We start from the raw sequence: 17,151 nt of genomic DNA, 5'->3' as shown, positions 1-17,151 counted from the left end.
ACTCAGGGGAGGTCCCCATGGACTGGAGATGTGCAAATGTATCTCCAATTCACAAAGGGGGTTCAAATGGTGACACAAATAATTATAGATCTGTTAGTTTAACTTCTGTTTCGGGAAAAATAATGGCATCACTGGTTAAAGAGGTGATACAGGATCACCTAGAAGACTACGGTAATAGTTAAGACACAGCATGGGTTTGTTAAGGAGAAGTCTTGTCTGACCAATCTGATTGGCTACTACAATGTGATCACAAAGGAACTGGATGCAAAAAATAATTTTGATATCATATACTTGGATTTCAGGAAAGCTTTTGATACTGTTGCACACAGAAGACTGCTGTACAAATTGGAGCAGTATATCATTAAGGGCAAGTTGCTGCAATGGATAAACGGATGGTTGAGTGGGAGATGGCAGAGAGTGGCAATAATAAATGGACACTGCTCTATGTGGAGTCTCCCAGGTTCGGTGCTGGGCTCATTGTTGTTTTGTGTATTTGTCAATGATATTGATGAAAGTATATCATGCTTAATGTCCATGTTTACAGATGATACAAAGGTTAGCAGGGTTGTTAATGACAGTAAAGACAGTATGCAACTGCAGCAGGATCTAGAAAAGTTATGTAGATGGGCTGAGAAGTGGCAACTGAAGTTTAACATTGACAAATGCAAAGTACTGCTTATGGGTAGCAGTAACAAAAGAGAAACATACCAACTGTGTGGTACTACACTCATAGAGGTGGAGAATGAAAAAGACCTGGGGGTAATTGTGCAGTCAGGTATGAAGTTCTCTGAACAGCGCAGATGGGCTGCCAGAGCATGCCATGGAGTTTTGTCAATGATATATAGGAATTTTGCTAGCAGAGACAAGGAGGTGATTATCCCTTTGTATAAGGCAATGGTCAGGCTATACCTTGAGAACCACATACAGGTCTGGAGGCCTCATTTTAGGAAGGATTTTAGAGTTACTAGAATGAGTACAGAGAAGGGCAACAAGATTGGTGAGAGGAACAAAGGGGGTGCTCTGATGAAGAAAGGCTTAATTCTGCAAGTTGCAGCATCTGGAGACTAGGCACCTGCAAGGTGATCTGATTGAGGTATATAAAGCCTTGAAAGGTTTGAGCAGGTTCAATGCTGACGGGATACTTCCACTTGCCCAGATTAATAACCTGAGGAGGCATAGATTCAAATTGAGGAAAGACAGTTGTAGAATAGATGTGCAGAAGCGGGTGGTTGATTGCTGGAACAAACTTCCATCTGTTGTGTAGTTCAGCCTGTGTTTAGGCTAAACTAAACAAACATTTGGATGACCAGATGGCTGTAATGGGAAGGGTTTTTTTTTTTTTTATGGCTGATGCTGTATAAGCTTGCTTTTTTGCATCATATGCCTCAACTAATGCTAATTCTAATATTTCATAAAACTTTAAGACATATCAATGCTTACTTCAATATTATGAGTATTTTTTTTTATTCCAGTGATCCCATAAAAATCATGTCGAAGTTCATGTCAAAAAAAAGAAAAGTTAATGCTGAGTGTCGTATTTTTAATGAGTGGTGGACAATTAATTACTTCTTTGCACTGCTCAATGATACTTGCACATATTTTAGTTGCAATGAAGCCCTGTTGGTGTTCAAGGAATATAATGTGAAATGTCACTACACCACAAAACATACCTCAGATTACGATAAATTTCAAGGAGCTTTGCGGCAGAAATAACTCCAAGAACTAACCCAAACTTTTCAAAGTCAACAACAGAAGATTATACAACTTTTACTCATCAAAATTTATCTGCAGTTAGAGCTAGTTTTAGAGCCTCTCAAATCATTGCTAAAGAAGGAAGGGCCTTTATGGATGGAGAATTTGTAAAACGAATTTGTTTGGCAATTGCAGAAGGAGTATGTCCTGAGAAAGTAGAGAATTTTGTGTCTGTAAGTTTATCTTCAACTGTAACGAGAAGAACTCAAAATTTAGGAGCCAATGTTCAAAATCAACTCGTAGAAAAAGTTCATGAATTCATACATTTTTCAATAGAAATTTATGAGAGTGAAGATACAAGGATTACAGCATACAGTTCAATTACTAATTTATATCTGAGGTGTAAATCAAAATTTTGTAGTAACTGAAGAGCTAGTTGCATTAAAAAGCTACAACAACAGGTGAAAATATACAACATACATGAAAGATCATGAAAAATATACATGAAAGATATAACAACAGGTGAAAATGTATTTTTGAGTGTGTCAGAAGCAATTGACAGCCTCAAACTGAATTGGGATTTGCTATCAGCTGTTACGACAGATGGCACTAAAAACATGGTCAGTACTAAATTGGGTTAATGGGTCAGCTTCATAAATATCTTAAGAGTAAAAATATTAAAAAACCAATGCAATTTCATTATAAAATTCACCAGCAGTCTTTATGTGGAAAATTTTTGGGCGTAGATTCAGTCATGTCTATTGTAATATCAACATTAATCGCTAGACTTGTCTGAATCATTGGCAATTCAAAAATTTTCTTGTAACTATTCAGGCTGAATATGGTGATTTGTTTTACTACACTGAAGTACGATGGTTGAGTTGCAGTACCGTGTTGAAGTGATTTTTTGAACTTAGGATCGAAATAGATCTATTTATGAATGAAAAATTGAAACCTGTTCCTGAACTGTCAGATCTCAAATGGTTGTGGAACTTTACTTTTTTAACAGATATGTATGAACACCTGAATTTCCTATCAAGTATTTAAGGGCAAAGGTCTCATGCTATAAGATAGAATGACTAATATGTAGGTTAGTGCAAATGCATCATTTTAACATAACTATCTACCAAAGTTAAATTAATTAATTAAATTGGCATAATTTTGGTTATATCTCATATTGTGACTGCCTTCACAACAAGTTGCCATGGTACTGTACTAGCTCGAATAAACAAGTGGAGAAGACTATTGTTATTTATTCTCAGTGGATACCACCACCCAGACGGCACCGTTTCAAAGCTTGTTGGCTTCTCTTCGGTGGGTGAGCAGGTACCCTGGTGTTGCAATAGTGAGAACCCAGTTATGAAGTATAACTTCACAATATGAGAGATGCCTGATGGTGCATAGTGATATAGACTATAAAGTATTTAAGGGCAAAGGCCTCATGCTATGAGGTAGAACGACTAATATGTAGGTTAGTGCAAATGCATTATTTTAACATAGCTATCTACCAAAGTTGTTAAATTAATTAATTAAATTGGCATCGTTTTGGTTATATCTCATATTGTGACTACCTTCACGAGTTGCCATGGTATTTACCTTGAATAAATAATACTTCACCAGTGGAGAAGACTATTGTTATTTATTCTCAGCGGATACCACCAGTAATTTAATTAATTAATTAAACTACGTTAATAAATGCTAATGCTAAGATCAGCTTGTTATTCATCTTTGCGACATTATTAAGGTGACTACAAATAAATAAAATGAAAATAAAAATATTAAACAGGAAACTTTTTTTAATGTCTTGGTTGTTTCTCTAGTTGTATTGGACCGCAAGTTTTTGGAAGTATCCTCAATTTTCATCAAATAATAAAGATGCTCCTTAAGTCTTTAATTATATCATGAGGTGGGGAAAACAACCAAGAAGAAATGATCACAGAAATCCTCAGCCACAAGAGTATATTTTACTGACTGAGAACAAAAAAGTTGCTTCCTTATAAAAGTTTAAATTAGACACATGGCATAAAAATTCCACATCAATAAATTTATGCTACAAGACAAAATTATGAAACTTACTTGATCATGTTTTAAATCCTTATTTTGTTGTTCAACTGGATTTAAAACTAAAAGGGGCTCAGATTTCCGATTTTTCCATTCCCAAACTTTAGCTACATTATCATTAGCTCCAGTGACTAGCCAGTTACCACAGTGGCTTGTATGGGCAGTGGTTAGTGGTCCACTGTGACCTATGAAGTTTTTATAATTAATTGTGATACCCAGTAAATAAACAATCAAAATTATTAACACTCAACCAAGTAAATTATAAACAGCAGGATAGTCAAAAGTAATGCTGAACTTATATGAGGTTAAGACTGTTTACTTACATGACAAAGTGTGAGATCTTTTTAGTGTTGGTATTTTAATTACTTCTACAGTGCCATCAGAGAAACCACATAACACATGGCTTTCATTACCTTCCAAAGGGAGGGAAAAAATTATATTTGATTTATACACTGAAATCAGATTCAAAGCAAATGCAAGTAATAATATTTATATAATCTGGTTACCTCTTGTATGCATATATCTCTTCCAAAATTAAAGATAATTTTACTGAAAAGACAAACATGCTTATGTGTCAAGCACTGTTATAGAAAATATAAACACTAATTACCATAAAACAAATACTACAATTAGGCTTATGCTAGGCAAGGTGCTACTTTGCTAGCTGAATATCAAGATAATATCCCACTTATGTCTCAAGGATTATTATAGAAAATATAAACACTAATTACCATAAAACAAATACAAGCAGTTCCCACTTTATGAAGCTTTGTGTTTTTTCGTTTTGTTTTTTTCCCCAAGTATCAAGTACAAACAAAATCAAAAATATGAACATTAATTTCAAAAAAAAAAAAAAAAAAAAAGAATGTTAAACATTCATAAATACTGCATTTCAAACCACACGCATGCAGGTGCATTTCAAACCATACGATGGTGTCTCTCGACACCATCGTATCGTGAAAATATCGTAATGCGAACCCAATAACACATTGTTTTTTGGTAATTCATTCCACAACCTCAGAAGTTGAAATTTTCACTATATAACTCTCTAAAAGGTCATTTTTATAGTGTAAATTGTATTTACACTTTACACTATAAAAATGTTGTTACCAATTCAAATCATTAAAATAAACTACACTTTCATCGTTATCATATGTTCTGTTATAAGAATCAATTTTTAACGGCTTTGTGATATTTTTCTAAAACACATTTCTGGAGATCGCGGCCATAAAACAATAAAAACAATTTGAACTTTCCGGTTTATTGGGCTTTTCTGTTAGCACAATCAATTATAAACAGGTAGTAAACTCAATCTTATTGCATTTGCGATAATCCTAATAACTGGAATTGTGTGGGGTTTTTACGTTATTATGGTGAAATGTGTTTGTTTCCCCTTTACTGAAATCTTCAATAGTATAAAAAATATACGTAAATTTTCCGAATCTTCTCTTCATTCCCTTTTGCATGGAGTAACAAGTAACATAAACTTGTTACTCCACGCAAATTGTGTTAGTTGCAATTTGTGCATGGCGTTAAAAAATCCTTATGCATGCTATTGAAATTTCTAAAGAAAAGAGAAGATTATCTTGGAAACAAATGCCACTTGAAGCTGTTGTTGTTATTTGGTTTTTAGGAGCAGTAGCAACTAAGGCCATATTGCTCCGGGAATATACGGTGGTCATTCCCTGACCTTTCCGCATCCTCCGTATTTGGTGATGACAGGCTTGAACCCCGGTCTAATCAAGAAGCATGTGCTACGCACTGCTGCTCCTTCTCACCTGGCTATGGAGGTGCCCCTACTTGAGGCATTCAGAAGGCATTCAGAAAAATGAAAAGATACAGACGGCAGTAGGCGCAGCTTTAGCATGTCAAACCCACTACTACCACTTAATTAGGTGTGGGTTTGGTTTTTTGTCTTACCTACTATCACCTAATTAGGTGTGGGTTTGGTCTTCTCTGGGTTTGGTTTTCTGTCTTACCTACTACCACCTAATTAGGTGGTGGTAGTAGTAGTAGTGGGTTTGACGTGCTGAAGCTGCACCTATGCCACCATCTACATCTTTTCATTTTTCTGCTTATATAAGCTGGTTAAGCTTGCATTATGTCGGCGGTGTGGTTCTGCTTTGGAGTGCTAGTCTGTTCTATAGTTTATTTTTCGCTGCATAAAGACCACCACTATTCAAATCCTCTGCACTGGTGGTTCGATTGGAGGATGGAGGGGGTGGTTGAGTCCTTCGACGATTTGTCTAGCAATTGAAATGTAGCGATTCCATAACCATTATTGGCCTCGTGGTCCTCTGTCATTATGGGGCATGATGGTCAGTCTATTATATTTTTACTAAATTTCACGTTTCTCAGAACTGGCACTTTACTGGTGGTACCGCTAAATTTCTATATAATTGACTAAAATAATTTATATTTTAAATTTTAATATGAATTTACTTTGAATTGGATTTTAATTGAATTTCTAAATTATTTGGAGGTTTTTGGCTACAGTTTCTGCCTTATCTTTTCTTTCCACTCCCTGTTGTTTTATTTTTATGTTAAATTTTTGCTCTACAGTTTTGACATACTGGCATATTTTTTAACTTTAATTTTAATTTTATATTTAATATCGGTTATGTAATGGGCATCATGTGGAGGATGTGTAATTTACTGCCTCTAATGATAGCTTTATATTTATTTTATGTACTTTATTTTCTTATCTATTTTCATAATGTCATTATTTAAACATATATATATATATTCCTTTTTCCTGTTTTTATTTATGATTTTATTTTATTTTAAATATTTGGATATTGTGGTACTCGGGTATCAAAATAGCATCTCGTGATGCATAACCTTCCTTAATTGTAATAATTGTAATATTAATTTTCTAAATTTGTTTTGTGATAATCAGTGTGATAATTTTTGATAATTTCCTTTTTCTATAATAACCACATTTGTCTTCATAGTAATATTACTTTTTATATGGAGATGATATGGTCTGTTGTATTTTCTTTTATTCTTTTCCCCACACACTTGATTTGTATTTTTCTTCTGTCCATTTTTTCATTAGTTGAATGCTCACAACAACCCCTTCATTATGTTTTAATTTAATCAGTAATTTGGCTTACATTAATTAGTTGACGATAATTTGATTTATTTATGTTAATTCTGTTTATGATTTAGTTTTAATGTTTATTTGCTCATTTGTTTGGTTCAGAGCTGTCAGCTGACTGAGTTGGCATTCAAATTTACATTTTGTTTGTTACATTTGCTTATTCAAATTATAGAGGGCAGTGGCCACATCACATTTTCCTTCCATTTTGAGTTTAGTTGCTATTATTTTCTTCTGTTCAGATCATATAGGGACATCTGTTGACATAAGGCCAGGTAGTAATCAATAACTGAAATACAATCCTTTTGGAGTTCACAAGAGCTGATGTCCCAGTGAAGAGGTGGGTCCTGTGAATCTCCGGGTTTTATTTAACTCCATTTATTTTTATAAGTGGCACTTGCAGGAATGGAATGCTTTATCCCACACTCCACTTTAAAATCTCATCCTTTATCCAACACTCCACTTTAAAATCTCGTCCTTTATCTAAATGTTGGTTTTCCAATAAATGTGCTAAGGCTGTCCAAGAGAAGAATGTTGCATATCGTAATTGGCTTGTTTCTAATTCTTCAGTTTCATTTTCTGCCTACACCAAAGCTCGCAACAATTGTAAAGCAGTTATTAATCAGTCCAAACTAGGGTTTGAACAGGCTAAGAGTAGAAAACTTGCTTCTTGCCCTAACGGTAGCTGAGCATTCGCGTCTCTTGCCAAAGCTATTGGCCGCAACTTTTGCCCATCTCTGCTCCCACCTCTGTCCCAACCAGATGGTTCTGTTGTCACTTCAGCCAAGGATAAAGCTGACCTGCTAGCATCCCATTTTTCTTCCAGCTCATGTATTAATGATCTTGGTAAAACAGCTCCCACCATTCCCAACACACTCCATTCAATGCCTCCTGTGGTCTTCCGTCAAAAGGATATCAGAAGGATTTTGATGAATCTTGATGCTAAGAAAGCTCCAGGTCCTGATGGTATTTCTCCACCTGTTCTCAAAACCTGTGCTCCTGAACTTACTCCTATTCTTTGCTGCCTTTTTTCACTTTCTTATTCCAAAGGTGTTTTTCCTTCTGCTTGGAAATTTGCTCATATCCAGCCAGTTCCTAAAAAGGGTGACAAATCCCTCCCATCCAATTATCGTCCCATTGCAATTACTCCTACTCTTTCTAAAGTAATGGAGAAATCAATTAACCGCCAACTCTTAAACTACCTAGAAACCTTCCGTCTGATCAACGATCGCCAGTATGGATTCCGTCAGTGTCGATCCACTGGTGATATTCTGGCTTATGTTGCCCATTTATGGACTAATTCAATGGAAAGGTTCGGTGAAACACAAGGAGTTGCTCTTGACATCTCAAAGGCTTTTGATCGTGTTTGGCAAAAAGGTCTTCTAAACAAACTTCCATCTTATGGTTTGCCAACTGTTTTTAGTAATTGGTTATCCAGTTTTCTCTCTTATCGCTCACTGAGGGTGACGGTAGATGGCTCTCTGTCTTCTAACTTCTCCACTAATGACGGTGTCCCCCAAGGTTCTTTCCCCCACTCTTTTCCTCTTGTATATCAATGACCTTCTTCCATTGACTGGAAATCCTATCCATAGTTTTGCCGATGATAGCACATTGCATTCCACTTTCCATTTTGAGAAACCTTGTCCTGCTCAATCAGCTTCAACTTCTCGAAAATCTGTTACCAATTCCTTAAATCTTCAATTCCTTAAATCTTCAGGTAATTCTCCAGTGGGATAAAGACAACTTAGTTGATTTCAACCCTTCTAAAACTCAGTCTTGTCTTATATCTCGCAAAAAGGATTCTTCTGCTCCTATGCTTATCTTTAGTGACACTCTGATTTCTAGGCAAAATGATATATCTCTTTTGGGGATTACTCTGACTTCTAATTTCTCTTGGCACAATCACATTACAAATATTGCTTCCTCTGCATCTAAAAAACTTGGTTTTCTCTTTCGCTCTCAGCATTACTTTTTTTCCAAACAGCTGCTCACTCTGTATAAATCGCAAATCCGCCCTGCCATGGAATATTGTTCCCACATCTGGGATGGTACCTCCAAAACCTCTCTCAGGCTTCTTGATTCCATTCAGAGGAGGGCAGTTAGGCTAATTAATGATTCTTGTCTTCTGAATTGGCTTCTATAATTCCCGCTCTCTCTTTCAAAACAGTCCGAACACGTGCCGCCACCAGCCAACATCCATTTACTGTCTAACTTCAAGCCCACAGAACCAACTTTTGATCTTCCTCATTTATTCATTCAACTGCCGTTTTCTAGAACAACCTTCCTTCATACGTATTTCCTGAAAATTACAATCTACAGAACTTCAAGTCTAATGTCAACAAATATCTTCTTTTGTCTTCTCAACCTCCAACCCAAGCACGGTACTAAGTACTATAGGTTCTAATACTTCTCGTGTTTGGGGTTCACATAAAAAAAAAAAAAAAACTTGTGCTTTGGTGGGTGTGAGGATGCATCTCCTTAAGCTGGGAGTTGTGCATTTGTACTTCTGAGAGTGAGCAATGCTTTGTTTTATTTTTCTGTTTATTATTTAATTTCATTTTGAATACTGGATACCACAGAAAAATAACATCCTGCTAAAAGTAACCCCAATTGTATTATTAACTTGCTTTTTTATTTTATGATAATGAGTGTTTTTTTTTTTTCTGTAAAGATAATATTGATATTTTGTAATGAAAACATTGTTACCAGAATCAATCAAAATATCTTCATTCTGTTTATTTATTTTAACCCACAGAATACACTTTTCTAATTGTTCAGTTATCTAACAAGGTGAGCAAACAATCATGCCTTCTCTGATTTATTTTAAATTTTGTGAGCTAAAGTATCCTTTAAATGATGCAAAATGACTGAGAAGTATGATTACATAATTAGAAACTTCTGAAAAAAACCAAGAGAGAGAGAGAGAGAGAGAGAGTTTCCTTTAGCTCTTATCAATACTTGTATCACATCTTAGAATCAATCCTCACAGTCTATGGGTTAGAGCAAAGTATACCAGTTCAAAAGCTGTGGATTTGATCCTCATATTTCTTGTTTCTAATTTTCTACATTTCCATTTTACCACTTTTTGATGGTTACAATGTAGCCGAGTGGTCAAAGGCAAGAGCACAGTGGCATGTGCTTTTTGAGTGGACCAGGGTTCAAGCCTCTGACTACTAAATGCAATAAACATTTGCATTGACGTTGGGTGAAGGAAACACCAAAATAAAACCAAGAACATAGAGGCCTGGCTAGCCGGCTTGTAAAAATTCAGATGGGTATAGCAACATGGAGGAATGACAAGCGTTCCATCCATGTCGCTGACCCCTAACCAGGACAAACAGAGCAGAAAACATTTTTTCATTTTACCACTTTTTTTTTTATTTTTCTTCATAGTATTTCAGAACTATTCACCATAAAAACAAAAGAATAGTGATTAATGCATTTTAATTACTCATCCAGTAAAGAAACCACAAATTCTGATCCCCCAACAAAATTTTTGAACCCCCCCTAACAAAGTGGCATGCTTGGTGCTATGCTGGTATCACTAATGCATTAGTAGTGTCAAATGATATAAGATTTAGTATTATTACTAAGAATTTGGTAATAATATTACTATTAATAGTAATAATATTACTTTTTACTAAAGATAAGATTTTGTATTAGTAGTGGCAAAAGATATAAAAAGAAGATATAAAAAACAAGCTTATAAAGCATCAGCCAAAAAAAAAAAAAAAAAAAGAAACCTACACACTTCACCCATCCATACGCTCCAAGAATATGTCTAGTTCTTCCTTGATTTTATTCAAACCAACCACTTCCACACATAACAACAGATGGACGTTCATTCGAACGATCAACTACCCACTGGCTGAAGGCAAACTTCTGCACATCTATCCTGCAATCATTCTTCCTGAACTTGAATTTATTCCCCCTCATGTGTATTCTCAGCAAGAGGAAGTATGCCATCAACACTTAGGCTTACTCAATCCATTCAAGGCCTTAAACATCTCAATCAAATCTCCCCACAAATGCCTTGTCTCCAGATGCTGCAATTTGCAGAACTGAACCCTTTCTTAGTAAGAGTACCCTTTTGTTCCTTTCACCAATCTGGTTGTCCTTCTCTGCTTTGTTCCAGCAGATCTATATCCTTTCTAAAGTGAAGTCTCCAGACCTGTACACAGTACTCAAGATGAGGCCTAAACACAGCCTTGTACAAAAGGGATAATCACCTCTTATCCCTGCTAGAAAAGTTTCTGCAAATCATTGACAAATGGCAGCTTGTCTGCACTGCTCAGAGAATTTCATATCTGACTGCACAATTACCTCTAGGTCTTTCTCATTTTTCACTACCCTGAGTGTAGTACAACACACTTGGTATGTTTATCTTGGGATTACTGCTATCCATGTGCAGTATGTTGCATTTGTCAATGTTAAACTTCAATTGCCATAGCTCAGCACATCTGTCTAATTTTTCTATATCTTGTTGAAGTTGATTACATTGATTAGTCATTATTTTACATTGATTAGCCATTAACCATCCTGCCAGCCTGAGTATTATCAGCAAACTTAGACATTAAGCTTGATATACCTTTATCAGTGTCACTGAAAGAAAAAAAAGAAAACTGAGCTTCTTGATAGGGTGCAAAGACAGGCAAATCAAATGGTGAAAGCAGCAGAAAGATGACCATATAACAAAAGACTCCAATTATGTGGCTACAGAGCTTGGCAACTAGACGCCTCGGAGGTGATCTGATTGAGATTTATATGGCTCCTGAGAGGGATTAGTAAAATAAATGAAAGTGGAATTCTAAAGAATTCTAGAACTAGAGACCATAAATTCAAATTACGGGAGTTGAGGTTTAGATTAGATTGATGAAGTTTTTTTTTTTTTTTCCCACCAGCAAGTCATTGATTGTTGGAACAAGTTGCCCTCGCAGGTAATTGAAGCTGACAGTTTGAATAAATTCAAAGATCAACTGGATAGTTACAGGTATGAGGAGGGAAGCATATAATTTGTATTTTCTTATCTACTTTTTTTTTTTTTTGACCAGTTCGGCAAAAGTCTGTGGTTTTCTTGTACGGCAAATACTATTACTTACCTACTTACCATACTTTTATCCACAGTAATAACTTTCTCTTAATGCCACAGGCTCCAATTTGTATAGCGGTCTCGTTTATGAGCAAGAGTATCAAAAGCTTTCCTGAAATAAAGGATATATGACACCAAACTTATTTTTGGCATCCATTTCTTTGGTCACTGCCTCATAGTATCCACTCAGATTGGTCATTCAACACTGCCCCTTAACAAATCCATTCTGTGACTGCATTATAATTGCATTCGTAGTAGTAGTAGTAGTAGTAATAGTAGTGGCACATGATGCAAGAAAGCAAGTGTAGGAGCTTATGCAGCATCAGCCAAAAAAAAAAAAAAAAAAATCACACCATTCCCTCCAAATGCCTGTCCAGTTCCTCCTTAAATTTATTTAACCTATCAACTTCTACAACGACAGATGGAAGTTTGTTCCAGCAATTAACCACCCGCGGGCTAAAGGCAAATTTCCGCACATCTATTCTACATCTGTCCTTTCTTAATTTGAACTTATGTCCCCATAGGTTGGTAATCTGAACAAGTGGAAGGATCCCATCAGAATTCAGCGTGCTCAACCCATTCAAGGCCTTATAGACCTCAATCAGATCACCGCACAGGTGCCTAGTCTCCAGCCACTGCAATTAGCAGAACTTAAGCCTCTCTTGGTAAGAGAATCCCTTCATTCCCCTCACCAATCGTGTTGCTCTTCTCTGTACACGCTCAAGCAAATCTACATCCTTCCTAAAATGAGGCCTCCAGACCTGTACGCAGTACTCAAGGCGTGGCCTGACCATTGCCTTATACAGAGGGACAATCACCTCCTTTTCCCTGCTAGCAAAATTCCTATATATCATTGACAAAACCCCATGACCCACCCTAGCAGCCTGTCTACACTGCTCAGAAAACTTCATATCTGACTGCGCAATTACTCCCAGGTCTTTTTCATTTTCTACCACCTTAAGTGTAGTACCACACAGTTGGTACGTTTCTCTGGGGTTACTTCTACCCATATGCAGTACTTTGCATTTGTCAAGGTTGAACTTCAGTTGCCACTTCTTAGCCCATCTGCCCAAATTATCTAGATCCTGTTGCAGTAGCACACTGCCATTACTGTCATTAACAACCCTGCCAACCTTTGTGTCATCTGCAAACTTCGACATTAAGCCTGATATACCTTCATCAATATCATTGATAAATACACAAAACAACAGTGGACCCAACACCGAACCCTGTGGGACTCCACTAATAACATTAGTCCACGAAGAGCAGCACCCATTGATTACCACCCTCTGTCTTCTCCCACTTAACCATCCTTTTATCCATTGTAGCAACTTACCCTTAATACCATTCTGCTCCAATTTGTACAGTAGTCTTCCATGCGCAACAGTGTCAAAAGCTTTCCTGAAATCCAAGTATATGATATCAAAATTATTTTTTGCATCCAGTTCCTTTGTGACCACATCATAATAACCAATCAAATTTGTCAGACAAGACTTTCCCTTAACAAACCCATGCTGTGTTTGAATTATTGCTGCAGTCTTGTCTAGATGATCCTGCAATGCATCTTTAACCAGCGACTCCATTATTTTACCCGGAACAGAAGTTAAACTAACTGGTCTGTAATTACTCGTGTCATCCTTCGATCCACCTTTGTGAATTGGGGACACATTTCCACATCTCCAGTCCGTGGGAACCTCCCCTGAGTCCAAGGATGCTCTCATAATTATGGCTAAGGGTTTGCTTAGTTGCTTTGCCGCCTCCTTTAAAATAACTGGATAGATCCCATCCACCCCGGGTGCCTTTCTTATGTTTAACTTCAACAATTTCTCCTCCACTTTGCTCTCAGTTATTACAAAATCATTAAGCACACTGCTACAATTTGATAACCTTCTTCCATTTTCAAATTGTAATAATTCCTCACGTGTGAATGTAGATGCAAATTACTCATTCAGTTTGTTTGCTATCTGAGCAGGATCATCAACAGTCGAACCATCGATGTCAAGTGGACCAATCATATTCATCCCCTTCCTTTTAGAGTTTATATAAGTAAAGAAATCCTTGCTGTTTTTCTTAGCATCTTTTGCCAAAGATTTCTCGTAATCCGCCTGTGCCTGCCGAACCTCCTTTGTGACCTGATTACAGACTAGCTTATATCTGCCACAGGCTTCTGCGTCACCTGATAATTTATATGCATCCCATGCATTTTTCTTCTCTGTCACGAGTCTCATTAGTTCATTTGATAACCATTTAGGCCTAAACCTTGAACGATATTTCTTAATCAGTATATAAAGTCTAGTCGCTTCCACGATTAATTCTTTGAATGCTTCCCACTTAGAATTTACTGTTTGTAACATCGTCAGTTGATCCCACTGTACAGAATTTAAAATTTAATGCAGGATAATCGTGTCTAGATTATCCTGCATTACGATGAGCAATGTCCATTGATTACCACTCTCTGTCTTCTCCCACTCAACCATCCCTTTATCCATAGCAGCAATTTACCTCCAGTGCCACACTGCTCCAATCTGTGCAGCAGTCTTCCACGTGCAACAGTATCAAAAGCCTTTCTAAGATCCAAATATATAATATCAAAGTTATTCCCTGCATCCAGTTCTTTTGTGACTGCATAATAGTATCCAATCAAATTGGTCAGGCAAGACTTCCCCTTAACAAAACCATGCTGTCTCCGAGCTATAACTGAAGTCTTGTCTGGATGATGGATGATTCTGCAGTGCTTCTTTAACCAGTGCCCCAATTCATTTTCCTGGAACAGAAGTTAAATTCCAGGTCTATAATTACTTGTGTCAGCCTTTGATCCACCTTTGTGAATTGGGGTCACATTTGCACATCTCCAGTCTATGGGTACCTCCCCTGAGTCCAAGGAAGCTCTCATAATTATGGCTAAGTGTTTGTTTACTTCCTTTGCTGCCTCCTTTAATATAACTGGATAGATCCCATCCACCCCAGGTGCCTTTCTTGTATTTATCTTCAACAATTTCTCCTCCACTTTACTCTCAGAGATTACAAGATTCTCTAGCTTACTACCAGAGGTGAATACACCGCTGGCATTCCCCTCGCTGAATAACTCCTCATGTGTGAATGTCGATGCAAAATATTCATTTAGGTTTTTAGCTATCTGAGCAGGATCATCAACAGGTGACCCATCGATATCAAGTGGACCAATCAGATTTATCCCCTTCCTTCTAGAGTTTACATAAGTAAAGAACTCTTTGCTGTTTTTCTTTGCATCCCTTGCCAAAGATATCTTGTAATCTGCCTTCACCTGCCTAACCTCCTTTGTAACTTGGTTACAGATCAACTTGTATCTGTCATAGGCTGTTAATAGGTGTTAATTTGTATGTATCCCATCCATTTTTCTTCTCTGCCATATGTCTCATTAGTTCATCTGACATCCATTTAAGCCTAAACCTTGAACAATATTTCTTAGTTGGCATGTAATGCCAAGAAGCTTCCAAGATAAGTTCTTTGAATGCTTTCCCATTTTGAATTTGCTGTTGGTAACATCATCAGTTGGTCAATCTGTATAGAATTTAAATACTGTCTTAGACCATCGTAGTCACCTTTATGAAAGCAAAAACCCTTCCCTTTACCCTTGATGGTAGTTACCTCTTTGAGTAAATCCCACTTCAGCACACTGTGATCACTGCCACCTAGTGGTTCCTTTATCTGCAGATTCTTAATGCATGAAGAATCGCTACTCATAATCAGATCAAGAGTATTACTCCCTCTAGTTGCCTCCCAAACATGCTGATGTAGAAAACAATCATCCAATAAATCCACAAAAGCCATGCTAGTGTGTGAGTGAGCAAACCACAAATTCCAGTCAATATCTGGGAAATTAAAATCCCCCATTATAAGACTCTGATTTACTGGCCCACTCTATTTCCCTGTACAGTTTCTTATTATACTCATCAGTCATTAGCCCAATAGCACACTCCTACTCTCAATTTTGATCTCCCAATGCTTATGTCATACCAAACTGACTCGACACTGCACTGACCAGCGATGTTGACTGGCTCCTTGGATTTTATGTGTTTCTTAACTAATAGCATAATCCCTCTTCCCTTCCTATCCTGTGTATCCTTTCTGTACACATTGTACTCCCCAAATTCCAGTTCTGCATTCCTTATATTTGTGTGACGCCACGTCTCTGATATCCCAACAATATCTGGCTTTGTTGTTTTGAGCAATACCTCAAATTCATCAAATTTATTTACCAAACTCTTAGCATTGGTGTACACGCAAGTATACATGCACCTGTTCCTATTCTTAGCTACCCTAACACAACCCATGTGTTTACTTGTACCGCAATGACTCCCAGCAGTCTCTGAAATATCCTGCATCTTGTTTTCCATGCTGCTGCTCATTCCAATAGAAGCAGTGCAAGAATCACTTTCACCTCTACCAGTAGCTACTGTTAATCTATTAGTCCTTGTATTCCCCCCAAGCTAGCAGTTTTCTGACCCACCTAACACTGCTTTGATAGCATCAGCAAGTATTCTTCCACCTTTTCTATTTAAGTGTATCCCATCCCTGTAGAAGCAGTCTCTCCTGTTAACAAGTACAGATCAGGCTGAAAAAAATTCTACCACTTGAGCCCCGCACAATCTTTCCAGGGCCGAATTGATCGACAAGGCTCTCATCATATACTCCCTCCTATTGTGTTTGGGCAGAATTGCAGACACTTTCAAATTCAACCCTAATTCACGGCTTTTTTTCAACGGTGACCTGTACTTGTTAAGTAATTCTGCTGGTCTCCTATTCTTAATATCATACCAACGTGTACAACTATATCACCTTTTGTGCCCTTAAAAGATGATATCTGCTCTACGTCATCAACCTTTGCCCCTGGCAGACATATCCTGGTCCTGTTTCACCTGATGGGATTCTTCTGCTTGCTTACATTATGAACCTGAGGGGACATAAATTCCAATTTGAGAATAGATGTGTGGAAATTTGCCTTTAGCCAGTGGGTGGTTAATTGCTGGAACAAACTTCCATCTGTCATTGTGGAAGTTCATAGCTTAAATAAATGCAAAGAGAAACTGGACAAACTTTTAGAAGGAACGAATGTGTGAAATTGTTTTTTTTTTTTTTTTTTTTTTGCTGGTGTTATATAATACTTGCTTACTACACTTGTTACATACACTTTCTTTCTTGCATCACATGTCTCCATTACTATTACTAT

The 17,151-nt window shown here is 37.0% G+C and overlaps 1 protein-coding gene across 1 annotated transcript in view; it reads right to left on the bottom strand.

Moving 5' to 3' along the window:
• The window catches only part of LOC150088452 (WD repeat-containing protein 27-like), a 316,886-nt gene that overhangs the window by 102,797 nt on the left and 196,938 nt on the right, over positions 1–17,151 (bottom strand). The window contains exons 16-17 of the mRNA XM_090370163.1: positions 4,077–4,166; positions 3,769–3,938 (exon numbers count right to left, since the gene is read on the bottom strand). Of these exons, the coding sequence (XP_090226289.1) occupies positions 3,769–3,938; positions 4,077–4,166 (260 nt within the window). The remainder of the gene's footprint in view (positions 1–3,768; positions 3,939–4,076; positions 4,167–17,151) is intronic.

Source organism: Mastigoproctus giganteus, chromosome 3 (assembly GCF_048544385.1).
Source record: "Mastigoproctus giganteus isolate SK-2022 chromosome 3, ASM4854438v1, whole genome shotgun sequence".
Lineage (NCBI taxonomy): Eukaryota > Metazoa > Arthropoda > Arachnida > Uropygi > Thelyphonidae > Mastigoproctus > Mastigoproctus giganteus.
The sequence above is the reverse complement of the archived record's forward strand: the minus strand, read 5'-3'. Positions and strand labels throughout refer to the sequence as shown.